This window comes from Larus michahellis, chromosome 4 (assembly GCF_964199755.1).
Source record: "Larus michahellis chromosome 4, bLarMic1.1, whole genome shotgun sequence".
NCBI lineage: Eukaryota > Metazoa > Chordata > Aves > Charadriiformes > Laridae > Larus > Larus michahellis.
Genome location: NC_133899.1, coordinates 51,784,609 through 51,798,460, shown reverse-complemented (window position 1 = coordinate 51,798,460; position 13,852 = coordinate 51,784,609). Strand labels below are relative to the sequence as shown.

General features: G+C 40.2%; 1 protein-coding gene across 8 annotated transcripts in view; it reads right to left on the bottom strand.

Moving 5' to 3' along the window:
- Positions 1-13,852, bottom strand: part of DPF3 (double PHD fingers 3) — a 169,080-nt gene that overhangs the window by 44,066 nt on the left and 111,162 nt on the right. For 4 of the 8 annotated variants that reach the window (XR_012586704.1, XM_074584752.1, XM_074584753.1 and 1 more), the window contains 2 exons: positions 13,738-13,779; positions 2,267-2,404 (listed from right to left, as the gene is read on the bottom strand). Coding sequence is in view for 5 of the 8 variants with exons in the window: in XM_074584752.1 (XP_074440853.1) it covers positions 2,267-2,404; positions 13,738-13,779 (180 nt within the window). In the remaining 3 variants the exon portion in view is untranslated. The remainder of the gene's footprint in view (positions 1-2,266; positions 2,405-13,737; positions 13,780-13,852) is intronic. The other 4 variants (XR_012586705.1, XR_012586706.1, XM_074584754.1 and 1 more) reach the window with 1 other exon arrangement.

Below are 13,852 nucleotides of genomic sequence, written 5' to 3'. Positions count from 1 at the left end.
TCTCTGGTCCTCCTGTTCAGTAGGCTGCGGATTAGCTGTTTGGATTAACATCCCCCCTGCCTTCCCTCCCTCCCCCCTGGCCCCCAAGCCCATGCAGAGAGGATTCTTGAAGCCCTAGCCCTGCAACACAGCAGACCTGTCAAATCTAATTCATAACACATGCCTAGCAGTTCTTAGGGGAGAGGAAGGATCTGATGCTCTGGCTCTCCACTATCCCCCTGTACAAAGGGACCATTTAATGACTGCACATTAGCAATGTGGACAATTAGCATTCACATGGAAGATAAATGGCAACATAAATTAAATATTGCCAAGTGAAAGAGCAAAGATGCAAGATCTGAGCTCAAGGCTGTAAACAAACAAGCAGGCAAAAAGGAACAAACAGCCACTGCGACAGCTAAGCCATTTGGGAGAGTTACCTTCCGGCATCTGGGACTTTCCCCAGGGGTGATCTTCACATTTGCATGGCTGTTGCCCGTACCTCACTGGCTCCTGGCTGGTTGTTAAGCAGATTCTTTCTGCTCAGGAATCTGGACCTCAGAGAGGTTTACTGCACTGGCTCTAAACTTCTGCCTGTTTGGGGATCTGTGCATCAGCAGCTTCCCTCCGCCACATGCACCACACATGTGGGGGGATAGGATAGGGGAACACAAGCCCGAGCAGCTGCCACTCTACCCTTTCCCAGAAATGCACCTTTCTTTCCATGGCCAAGGCTGGCTGCTTCTAACATTACCACATTTCTAGCTCTTCTTGCTAACTTCTATCATTTCCTAAGCACAAGAAATGTAAGGACTGAGACTGTCCTTGGCCTCTGTGACAAGCTGAAGGGCAGGGGACATCTTTGTTTGGACATCTGTGCAAGGCCATTATCAATATTAAATCAATACAGATTTGCAATATGCCTCTCAGATACACAACTATTACTGACTACTGCAGGCACGGGAAAAAAAAAAACCAAAACAAACCAACAGAGATTATGTAAATGCTAAGTAAACAAAATCTACTGGCTGAACACTGACATTCACCAGCCCGCCCAAGCAGTCGCTCTTAGTGCATTGACAGCTCAAGTTTATCAACAGCTGGAGGAGTCAAAATTACTTTTGCTGTGAACCTACAAAACATGTGAATAACTAAAAGGTAGAGCATAAAAGTGACAGAAACATAGGGACTGCCAAATGGGATTACACTAAATGGCCCTTCAAGCTCAGACAGTGGCTAGTAGCAGATGCTTTGGAGGAAGGAAACCCCCTCCCACACCTCCCTGGGGACAATTATCAATTATCCTGCTTAGAAAGAAAATGTTTTCCTACTTCCATATTTCTTCCACTTCTTCTTAATGTATTAGAAAGCATTTGCCTGGATATTTTCCCCCATAAGCATTTTATTGCTTTGTCCACATTGTTCATTACTTTGAACTAAAATGACACAGTTCTCATGGTGATCTGAAAGGACTTTTTGAAAGTGAACAAAGCTATCTACACAAATCCCAAGGTGAAAGCCAACATACATAGCATTGCACACTGGAAAACTGAGAAACAGGGGCTTAGAAACTTGCAAAACTCAGTAATAAAACAGCCTCCTCGACTCCCAGTTTGTGTGTAAGAAGCAGAGGAAACACAGAATAGAGTCATCCAGAGCACTAAGATTCCTTTCAGCCCTGTACCAGTGTGAGGAATCTAGACACATAACTGTTCTGTCCTTTCACGTTCCAGCTCTCCTCCTTGCAGATCAGTACTGATGCTTTTTCATAGATTTTCACAAATTGTAACTAAGAAGTGGCTTCTGGTAAAGTCGAGGGTAAACCATTCAGGGAGGAGATGTAGGGATAAGGGGAACAGGTTCTGTGAATTTCATACCTAAAAAACTGAGACATGGATAAATGTCTCTCATTCAAAGGCAAAACAAAGGCAGCCCCCTCAAACTACTGGACGTGTATTTCTTTGACATCCCTGCTAACAGCCACTGGGAGGCTGCTTGATGATGGGCAGGTTGGGCATCTCTTCTTTCCCCCCTCTCCTTGCCACCTCCTCCCCACAGGAGCAGTAATGGAAAAGTGACTTGCTGCAGAGATAATGCTGGGTTTGAAATGAATTTCTGACTAGCTGAGCCAGCACCCGAGTGAGCTGCGGTTGATTAGCTCCAAGCATCCAGGTCCCAATCACTCACAACGGAGCCAGGCAATCACACCAGCCTCCGCAAGGCAAAGACAGGGTGGAGGCAATATGCCTGAAAAGGATCTCAAAGGCAAAGGGAAAATACTACTCACGTTTGTGGTTTTCATTTCTGTGGACAGGGGAAGAGCGGGTCTCCTGCTCACGGGCTTCATCACCCTCTTCGCTGGCGAGGTGGGTGTGAGCATAGTGGTAGCTCAGCCCAGGCCTGTTCTTGTAACGCTTGCCACAGACTGGAAGGAAAAGAGATATAAGGGAGGGGAAGAGAGAATGGAAACATCAGTGTGATCTGCAACAACAGCAGCATCCTCTCAACATTCCCTTCTCCCCTGAGAGCAGCACCACACACTCCACGCGCCTGCCCAAAACTCTTCCACCCGACATTGGTGAAAGGTGACAGAAGGGCAGACCTGCAGCTGCAGGTCCCCAGACAAGCTTTCTTCCCACCATGCTGCCAGCAGTACTTCCTACAGGCCTCGGCAAATGCACATTCAGTCTCTGCAGCTTGTACAGCCCTAATCCTCTCTGCTAGGATTACTAACAAGATTGCACATAAAATTCCCAGTTCCGATGTGGGTGCTGCACAATGCACAGCAATGGGACTGTACTGAGAAGAAAGGACATTATTTTCTTCATTACTGATCTCTGAGAAAAGGAAACAGTATTTTATTTTTTTAAAAAGGCTTTCTGTGAAAGGGTAATAAATAGCTTTATTCGCAGATTCCTAGTCAAGACAAGGAGATGGAAATCATCCATGGTTTCTTGCTAGAAGAACATGCAGTAGTGATACTTATTTGCTGAGGTAAACTTCATATTCAGCATCCCAATAAATAACACAATGTGTGACAAAGAATCCTCCTTCTGAACTTTTGTTTATTTTAGGACTAAGTCAACAGATATTAGGAACAGGATCAAACAATTCAGGGTGATGAAAGGTCTACATTTCCCAGGGAACTCACTACAAGGGCAAGCTTCATCATAAGATTCATTACATAAAAATTCAGCTTCTACAAAGTTTTAAATTCATGTTATTGTCTCTAAAAGTTCTCTCTTTTCATCTTCAAAGCAGTCTCTGAATGTCCATTTTCTTTTACATAGTATTTCGGCTACCAAATAAGATTATTCCCATTTTAAAAGATTAGGAAACAAAGGCAAAGAAGCTTAGTGCCCTTCCTGCAAATTTTTACTCCCAGCCACATTTTCAGTCACTTTATTAGCTTCATTAACCTCAAGGATTTCACGCAGGAATAAATGTCATGCCCAGTAGTCTCTCCTGCATAGCTTGCTTAGGAAGGCGAAGGAAGTGGTGCCAGAAAAGAGAACAGAACCCAGCCGTCTCTAGTTCTCTGTCTTGATGAAAAAACATCCAAGGGGGAAGTCACCATTCACTCTGAAAAACTTCACTCAGCCCTGATACTGAAAATACATCCTGCAATGTACATACTCATTTCCCATTCCCCAGACACCTCAATCTGGGAATACCATAAGGCTCCATAAATAAAAAAAAATAAAAATAAAAGAGACCCGCCCCAATGATTCATTTATATATAAGTAAAACTTCCATTACTATACTTTTTGGCTACTACTCACAAAAAGCCAATTCATGGTCCACATTCTGGAACAAATGATAGAAAATTGTAAATCAAAGCCTAGCATGATAACATATTTGATTCTCCATCTCTTCTAGCTGATTTGCAAACTCCCTCAAGGAAAGTACTTTGCCATATTAGAAATGTGTAAAACAACCTCATGATATGATTTACATGAGTGATCTGGAATATTACATAGTTTTCTCCCAGTTTTCTCCATTCTGCAAGGTGGTGATCACACAGTCAGCATAACAGGACAAAAGCTATTCCAAGTGTAATGTATCCTTAGCTACAGATTTTTTAAGTCTTTGCATACTCGATTTAGAAATTAGAACTTCTGCAGGAGGGAGGGGGGAAAGTTGGGGAGAAATAAAATACCCAGATACATATGCACATCTGCCTTGGTGAGGCCGCACCTGGAGTACTGTGGCCAGTTCTGCGCTCCCCGGTTCAAGAAGGACAGGGAACTGCTGGAGAGGGTGCAGCAAAGGGCTACCAAGATGATTAGGGGACTCGAACACCTCTCTTATGAAGAAAGGCTGAGGGATTTGGGTCTCTTCAGTCTGGAAAAAAGATGGCTGAGGGGGGACCTTATCAACACTTATAAATACTTAAAGGGTGGGTGTCAGGAGGATGGGGCCAGGCTCTTTTCAGTGGTGCCCAGGGACAGGACAAGAGGTAATGGGCACAAACTTGAGTATAGGAAGTTCCACCTAAACATGAGAAGGAACTTCTTTACTTTGAGGGTGGCAGAGCACTGGAACAGGCTGCCCAGAGAGGTCATGGAGTCTGCATCTCTGGAGACATTCAAAACCCGCCTGGACGCGTTCCTGTGCAACCTGCTCTAGGTGACCCTGCTCTGGCAGGGGGGTTGGACTAGATGATCTCCAACGGTCCCTTCCAACCTGATGGTTCTATGATTCTATGATTCTTTGAAGCATCTACCCTCGTTTCATATGTAAACCTAACTTTATTGCCAGACATTTTGAACAACTAGACTGCTGTTAGATGCAAGCTCTCCACAAAACATCAGTTTGGTCACCCTTCTTCTAGCACCAGCCATATATTCTTCTAATCTGCTCTGGAGAGGGAAAGTACTCCTACTCCTCCTCTGTAGTCCTACAGAACAAAGGAGAAGCAGTGGAACTGATGCTGACAGAGAGTCAAACAACAAAAAAAGGGTAACACAAAAGTAATCATCAAACCGGAGAGAGCTACAAAATGCTCACTTTTTAAATTATCTCCAAAAGATAACCCCCTCTAATTACACAAATGTTACTGCATTTCTTAGAATGGAGAGAGATATTTACATTTCTAGCAGATTATTTGAGTATCATACTAAGTATCCTACGCTATCCCCCTTACTTGCGTGCATTTGAAGATGAAAGTTAAAAAGTAATTCTTCTGCTATGAACTATTGATACTGTTCCAAAACTTCAGTCTACTTATATTATTTTCAGAGAACTATTGGTTGATCAGTGCTGTATTGACAAAGGAGGAGGCTCTTGGAGTTAATAGCTGCATGACACATACTGTCCAATTCTATCTTGTTCTTACATAGCTTGATCCCGCGTTAATGCTAACCTAGCTGCAAAATCAGATGAGCTCTAAAACCCATTCCTATTTTCCTATTAGAAGGAGTTTTAGATTTCAAAACAAAAATATTTCTAGAAATTCTACCAGACTTTATTTCATTTAGCTCTACTTGAAAACATACCCACAATTCTAGCTATACTGTTCTTACCTTACAAAAGCACCATGTCCTTGAATATAGGTCTCACGCATCTTTCTCCCTCAATGCACAAAAGGAAACTTGAATTCCCTGCAGGAAGTCCTAAGGCTGTGGCCTTAACTCCATTCCCTACAGGATCCTGCAGGGATTTTACCTGCCAAGTTTAGGATGGCACAGAAAATCAGATGGGTCTGCAGTCTTGCCCTTCTCCAGCAAAAAAGTATCAGCTCATCAGGGAAAACCAGCAAGTACTGATATAAGCTGGGGCAGTAGTAATTCTGCAGCTGAGCCCTTCCCACTGCCAAAACTGTTTCAGATGGCCTTCAAGGGCAGCAGCAAGCTGAAACATGCCTAGCTAAAAAGGAGTGTGGAGGACTTTATAACCAAGCTGTGGCAAAGGACTTCTGTTTACACAGTCCCAGCAGATCCTTTGTAGGACCACAGATTTGCAGCTTTTTTTTCTTGGTGTCTAGACTTTTCTGCCTTTGAAATTCATGTTCTGTGTGGAAAAAGTCCAAAGCAATGCCATGAGTTGAAACTGCAGAGATTTCCTATTCCCCAAGCAAATCAGACTTTTTCAGGGGAAAAAGGGTATCATGATATTAGTCAGGCAAAAGAACCATTGGCTTCAGTGAGACTTTGCTAGAATAAAAGCTAAAACAGAACTTCATGGTTTCTCCAACAGATTGAATCTTCCTGAATTCACCCTAATCTCTTATTTTCCAGATAGAGCACATGTTATTAATTTACCATGTCACTGTGCTAAGAAGTAGTTTCTATAAAAGGGCCATCGTTAATAAACACTTAGCTCTTATATAACTCTGCCCACTGCAAGACTGGCTTTTCAAACGTTAATTAATCTTCCTCCACATTCCTGAGTGGGAAATACTATTCTCATTTCACTTCTGGAAAAAGAGAACCACAAAGGGGTTAAGTGACTTGCCCACACAGTGATCTTTTGTCATTACCAAGACTGGAACTCATGAGTTCCAGCATCCAGACCAGTGCTCACACCACATCTTTCTCATTCTCTGAGCTGACAAAAGCATAATCAGAACTGGTTCCCCCAGTCTGAAATGTATGCTGGTGATTACGTTCTTAACACTATGCAGCTCACACATAGCAAGTGAGAGTGTGCCTTTCATAAACTTTGCCAGGTGGCCTTGCCTTTCCTTCAGCAGCTTTGACTTTTTTTATCTTTAATTTTCCTTGCTGGATAGGCTCATCATCCTTGCATGGGGTAGATTTCATCCTGAATCTCAACACTGGGAAGATGACTTGATCTTTAATTAGGTAGCCGAGCCCAATGAAAACAGCAGGAGTTTGTAGAACGTAACCCACTCCAATTCCTCCTGCATTCAGAGGAATTATTTTGCTATAACCTGATGTGAATGCCATCTTAGGAACAAGCTGGGAAAGTAAGCAGTAATACAGCAGTGCAGATCAAACACCACAAATGGGGAAGAGGGGGAGATTTCATTAGGCCACCAGACACTCTCCTATGATGAACCTTACTTTCCTTCCAATTTGAATATTGAAATGAAGACGTTACACAACTGCGTTATGGGAAAAAAACATAATTTGCAGACAGTTAAATCACAAGCATTGGGTGTTTCATAAAAGAGAGCTCTGTTGTAAGTTCTGGCCTGTAACAGCCTGCAACTCTTTGGGTAAGCAAATTCTCACTCTGTTTACATTTCTCAATGAGTAAAATTAATATAGACTACTTCCCCTGCTTTAAAAGGGGATTTGAAATCTATGACTTAAAAGACTTCCTCATCAAATATCTAATGGCTATGTTGCTGTCATTTTGAAATTGTTACACATTTGGTCCTTGGCAGACTGTGAGCTATGTTCCAGCCAGCCCTCCACATACATTTTGCACAATCTGTCACCAGCATGAGACAGAAGGAAACAATCCATGTTTTTAGTGGAAACAGGAAATTGGGAGAGTACATGCTTTTTTCTTTTTTTTTTTTTTTTTTTTTTTTTTTGTCACTGAATCTTACCCCCTTCATTGTCTGTCTTTGCTCTTCTCCTTTGCCTCCTGTTCTTTCTTCTCAGCTGGGCTGTGTCAAACGCTAAATCTTAAGTTAACTGCTGGCAGGCAGTGTTTCCTCAAAGTTATCTTCCTGTCCCACCATTCACTCCACTCCAAAAAAACCATTCCTTGTTTTGCACTGGTTTGGTAATATAATCTCCCCTGCTACAGTTATGTCCACACTCTGGCACATCTAGAGATCTGAAATGCTAACACAGTGTAGATGGAAAGGCATTACGTTTGTCCCTCTTTGATCAGTACTGTCATGATATACACCTGTTGTAATAGAGCAGCTATTTAGTAACCCGTTTCAAAGGAGATTTTCTGCAGGTAGTTAATAGTCCTTTTTTCAGTGCCCCCAGAGGACAACTCCCAGAATCTACCTGCTGTCTTAAGATGACAGGAACTTGGAATTCCAGTGCAAAACGTGCACAGGTCAACAATATATATGTCCACATTTCAATAAATGAAATGTTAGAAGGAGAAAAGGCAGCCTATAGGAGCAGAAAACATTCAAGTATCAGAGTTAATTCTGTTCCCCTCTTACCATGTGCTCTACTCCAGGCCTGTGTTATTCAATATTTTTTAAAAAAAGTGTCCTTGCCTCGCTACTCTTGTCTTTTCTACCAATAATGTAGTCAACGAATGCCAAGTATAGAAGCTATGATGGGAGAGTTGTTTCTGTGGTTCATCTGAACAATCATCTTATTCTAGATCTTACTGCTTATTAACTACTTAGGGATTCACTAGAAAGGATAATACCAGGAGATGATTTAGGGCTTAAACTGCTAATAGTTTAAAGGGAAGCTGAAGTCATGATGGAGATTTATGAGAAGCATGTAAAAACATAATGCTATAATCAAAGCATTTTCAAATCAGCTTGTCATTGTGACATTTAACCAAAGGTCTGTCCTAAGAATCAGCAGTTAGTAGTGTTGGACTCATTCATAGTATCTGTAAGAATTAAGAAATCTCAGAGAACTGGTAAAAATCAAGCTAAATCATGATGTATCTTGTAGGCCTTCTGTATTCCAGCAAACTGTCCAGAGAATCAATGAGATGTTTGTTAAAATGAGTATGACAGGATCAGGTCCACTTCAAGAAGATGAGAAAGAAGGCAGGTGAAGTTCACAAGGTAATTACTAGAGATGTCACTTTGTGAAAGAATAGGCCTCAAGGAATTGTGTTTGGCAAGTCATACTAGAGCAATACAACATTTATCTGGAATTTTCTAAGGAAACCAAAATAAAGAGATCCTCAGTACCCATTGAAAGTCAGTGGAATCTGTTAATCTTAAATCAGTTAAACCACTTGAAGAGTCCAGCCTTTTGTTGGCAGAACCTACAATACATTTAGCAGAGGGAATGGGGAAGAAAAAAATTAATCTCAAAATAATAAAATTTCAATACCCTGCTGGGTAATGAATTTACAGAAAAAGCGTAAGGATGTTTCAAGCGATAGTGATTTGGATGTAGGGTCAAGCATGTTTAAAACCATGTTCCAAATAATTAGTAGTAGTTCAAAGTCAAATTCAAAGTGTCCACTTAGGGACCAAGCCTCATATGATCTGTAGACACAATACAAGCAGATACGCAGTTAGTGGGATATTCAGTGAAAACAGTTTAGGAGCCTACTTCCAGTTGAAATCAGTGAGAATTAAGAGCCTAATTTTTTTAAAAACTTCACAAGGCACCTTTCTGCATCTTCAGGCACCTGAAAGAGTCCGTTTTGGGCCCAATGCTTGCATCTGTTTTTATCATTAATTTGAAGGGTGGAATAGAGTGTGAAAGAAGCATGCAGAGAACTGATTGTTGACAGAAATTATGGACTAATAATACAAATATATCATATGAGCTTCATTAATCAAAGAATTCTTTCAAACAGTAATGTGACATATGACATCTAGTATAAATAAATAAATAAAATACAGTATAAACAGGACAAAGCAGTATACTGAGGAAACTAAAGATGATAGACGATCTGCTTGAGTAGAAACAGGTTGAATAGCGAAGGAACAAGCTATAGCAAACGGTATATTAAATATGAATTCACATGGTGGACCAGGATGAAAACTCCTTTGCCACTGAAACATGACACAGCACTGGAGAGGAGCATCTTGCATTGAAAAACTAAAATCCTGTTAGGTCAGCCATCTCTGTACCTCTCTTAGGTACATAACAGAGCAAGCTGCATAAATCCAAGTTCTATAAGTAAATGTAAGTTACATGTAAATGTATCAGCCATCCATCTTCTGAACTGCTTCTATCCTCAGAACAGCACATTCTACTTAGTTCTGGCCATTGCTACTTAAATAAGACCCTCTGGACATTTTTCAGAGGAAAAAAACCAAGCTTAGTAAAAGAGACGAGGAAAACACAGCTGAAAGAAGTCCCAGTAACTGTTTGCAGACATAGAAAGAAGACATTGTTATCCACTAAGAACAGAGCAAGAACTCCTGGTCTTAGACTGCAGCAGAGAAAAATCAGGTTAAATAACTAAAGAAACCTGAAAACGAAGTTTTTGACAAAAGCATCAGCTTCTACAAAACACTATAGTATCAGTGTCTCTGGGTACACGCAAGGTTGCATTAGTCACTGATCCAGCAGAGATCACAGGAAAGTTTCAGTCAGTTCTGATTTTCCACAAGGAATGGATCTGAATGCATATCTCAGCCTCAGAGGGACGGTCAATAAAGGATACGATATAAACATAAGTTGTTATGCTAAAATAGCAGTTTATACAGGAATAAAACTAAAAGGAGACAAGGACATATCGGTAAAAGGAAAAGAAAGAAACAACTTCTTTTAGAGATGGGCAAGGGAAATCTTCCGTAGAGGGACAGAAAACAAAGGTGGAAGTATGTATATAGTAAGTCTCCATGGGAACATGAGAAGAATGAAAGCAGACAAATGAGGATGGACAGCAGGAAAGTTAATAACTTGTAGAAATTCATCACAAACTAACTGCTCTAAAGGAAGCAGACATCTGGAGTTGTGAAGCTCAGGTGTTACAACTGATTTCAACTTTTAAACCAGAATACAAGTTTCTAGATAAAACTTCAGAGGAGCTTCTTTTTTTTTAAAAAAAGTAAATAATATATAACAAACAATATGAAAATAGAAGAATGATTCTTAAGACGACTGCTGTGGTAGAACTGATGGTTCCCCAGCTGATCATCTGACAATGACATGACATCAATACTCATTACATATGTAAGTATTAATACATTCATTCACTCTGTCCCTCCTTTAAAAAGCAGTTTATCATGAACAGCTGTGGTGGAACACCTTCCACTTCTCTTGCTTGACATTATAGGCTTTGCTTTGCTCCTCAAGCCCTACTTTTCACTACCCTTTAAGGCACCTGCTCTATCTCCTAGCCAGGTATTCAAGCTATGTTTGGGTCTGGTCTCATAAAGCAGCTGACCCATTCTGCCCATTACCATTTCCAGCCTATAGCCATCTCACACCAGGCTGCCCTGCCACTTTCATTATCCAAGTGTTTATCCCAGGGAGCTCGAGGCACAACAATATCCAGTGCAACTGGTTGAAAATTTGACCGTCTTCCACTTGCTGATTTGATGAAACAAGGCATTTCGTGGCTATGTTAGCAATTTTACCAGTGGTTTGAATGTCCAAACATTTTATTCTGAACTTCTGATACAGTATGTGCTCAATAAGGTCAGCAGAAGTATTTCAGAATTTTTCATTCCACAAAACAAGTAACTAACTACCTTTTCTTAAAAATGCAGGATGACAAAACATTTTGAGCTTTGAAAACCTTCCCCCATATAGAAATTCCATATTTCTAGTCAGTTTTAATATTGGGGCCAGGTTTAATATCAGTGCATAGCTGAATGTGTCTTCCAAAAAAGGCATGCTTTTTCATATATAACATTGCTGTCTTCCAACACAAGGGGCAGTGTCAGCTGGTTACCACTCTTGGATCATCATACTGACACATAGACTAGGTTTTTTCCCATAATCTTTTTATTGCTAATAAAAACTAGTGATATATTCAAGTTTCCCACAAATATGAATGTGTAACTATGAAAAAAGAGCAGAGTAGTTCTTCGCCACAAATCATTTTTTGTGCCTATGCAATTAAATAACAAAATTGATTAGGTGTAGATACATTATGCTTTCTTCTTTGTGGTCACTTTCTAAACTCAAATATCACGCTTGCAGAAAATGCAACCCAGAGGTAAATTAAATAATATAGAGAAAAAGTAAAGCGTCGACCCATTAAGGTAATTATATATACCAATAATGTCATTGAAGGAATCATGTTTTCCCAAACAGGAAACAGATTCGCTATTTTTGACCTGCATGTTTCAATGTAAAATAAAACTATCTGCCCAAAACATCTGCACATGGACTGCTGCAAACCAATTTATAGCCTACACAATTAGATTGAGATTTATCTATAAAAATATTTAGCAAATAATTTCAAAGAAAAAATTGATTCAAGAAATTCTTTACTGGGATCACCCAAGCATGAAAGAGGCCTCAACTTAAGCCAATTATTCACAATGAATTGTATGTAATATTTCTACAGAAAGTTAACACGGGCAGTATATTACTTCAGGATGATGGCATTACAGTTGGGACAGTTCTTTCCTTCTGCTCCACAGTCAGGTAAAAGAGTTCTGCTATCACTTTACCCTTCTCTCAGCTATCTACAATGGAATAGGAGGAGTCACTGTGTAAAGTCTGGATTCCAAAACTCCTTATGACTCACCCTCTAACTGTAAGTTTTTTAAAACTGAAAGGTATCAGCCAAATGAAATAGGAAAGTTTATATTTCCAAAACCAAAGAGGAAATTCATGCTCCAAAATGTAAGCCAAGGCAAAATTCCATCAGCACAACAATGAAACAGAGCCTTCAGCCCAGATTTCTTCTGCCTGCTTTGATATCTTAAATGTTTTATCTACTCTGTGCAAATCACTATGCGTGTTGTGAGTTCTCTGTAAAGATCCAAAAGCAAAGTAAGATCAGACAACAAAGAGTCTTTATGTTCAAAATGACTACCACTGACAAGTGTCCTTGGATTTAGAAGGATGCTCCAGAAAAGAGACAAAGACAGTTATGCAGATATCAGCATAAGAAAGCTGTGGATTTCAGCAAGATACATGCTAGGCTCACAGAGAAGTCTTAGAAGACAATTTTCAGTTCTTCCAACACACAAGGACAGCTATTTAACCACCGTAGAAATCTCCTGACTCTTCATACCCTAAAGAGCTCTTCCTCCTTGATCATGTATTTAGACACTCCCATTCATGTGCAAGTCTTTCAATTTCTACTCATTGCCCTTAGAATATTCACCTTGCTGAAGCAAAACAGTCAATATGTGCATCACTGTACTGTGTGGGGTCATTTGGTCTCACCATAAAGGAATATGAGTTGATCACGTGGAACACAGTTCTTATTTACTGTGCATGCTCTTTATTTCTTCCTGTTTTTAAAAATAAGGAGGAAATACCCCCATAGATTGACATATTAACAGTTGGTGTTTTAAGTTCAGTGAAGTTGGAAGACAGGTAAACAGTGGAGTAATGGGGATTCTAATTGTCCTCAAAACCAGCAAACATTTTTGGATCACAGAAGCAAAGACCTCCTGCTATTCTCCTACTTCTATTAACTTTTGTTTGGTTATTGTCTTACAGGATAAAAGGCATCCAGTAGCATGAACTATTATTGCATGTACAGTAAGCACAGTAAGCCTTAAGATGGGAGACCTCAAAAGTGTGTGGGTAAGATAAGTGCCCTTCACAGAAATGAAAACAGTGAAGCAAAAAAAGAGTATCAAAAGAAGAAGAAAAGCACCAAGGACTAGACCATAAAAAAATACACTGTGTGTCAAATATTGGACTCCTCCTTCATACTATGACTCTGGTACCCTTCTTCAGTTTGGGCATTGGACTCTGGTACAATTTTTAAGATGGGGCAATGCCTTACTTCACATGTAGTCCCACTGCAAGATGTCAAACAGCATGGCCATATTCAAAGGGAATATGTATCAAAACAAAGCATTCCAGTTGTGTTTGTTTCCTAGGAGGGCTCAACTCCTGATAATGCCAAAAGAGTACCTTCTCAGCGAGGAATGTGAATAAGACCTTCAAAATTTATCCCAGTGAAATTTTAAAAGGACTGAAGGAAAGAGATTCACCAAATATATGAAGAGATACAACAAGGGCGAAGTACCTTTGTCGGAGATTTTTGAGTTATGCTTTTGTTTGTAACTATCTGAAACAGAGAAAGAAATAGAGGGTGAAACTTACATGGGGGAAAAGAAGACAAAAGGCAGAGAAGCCAGAAA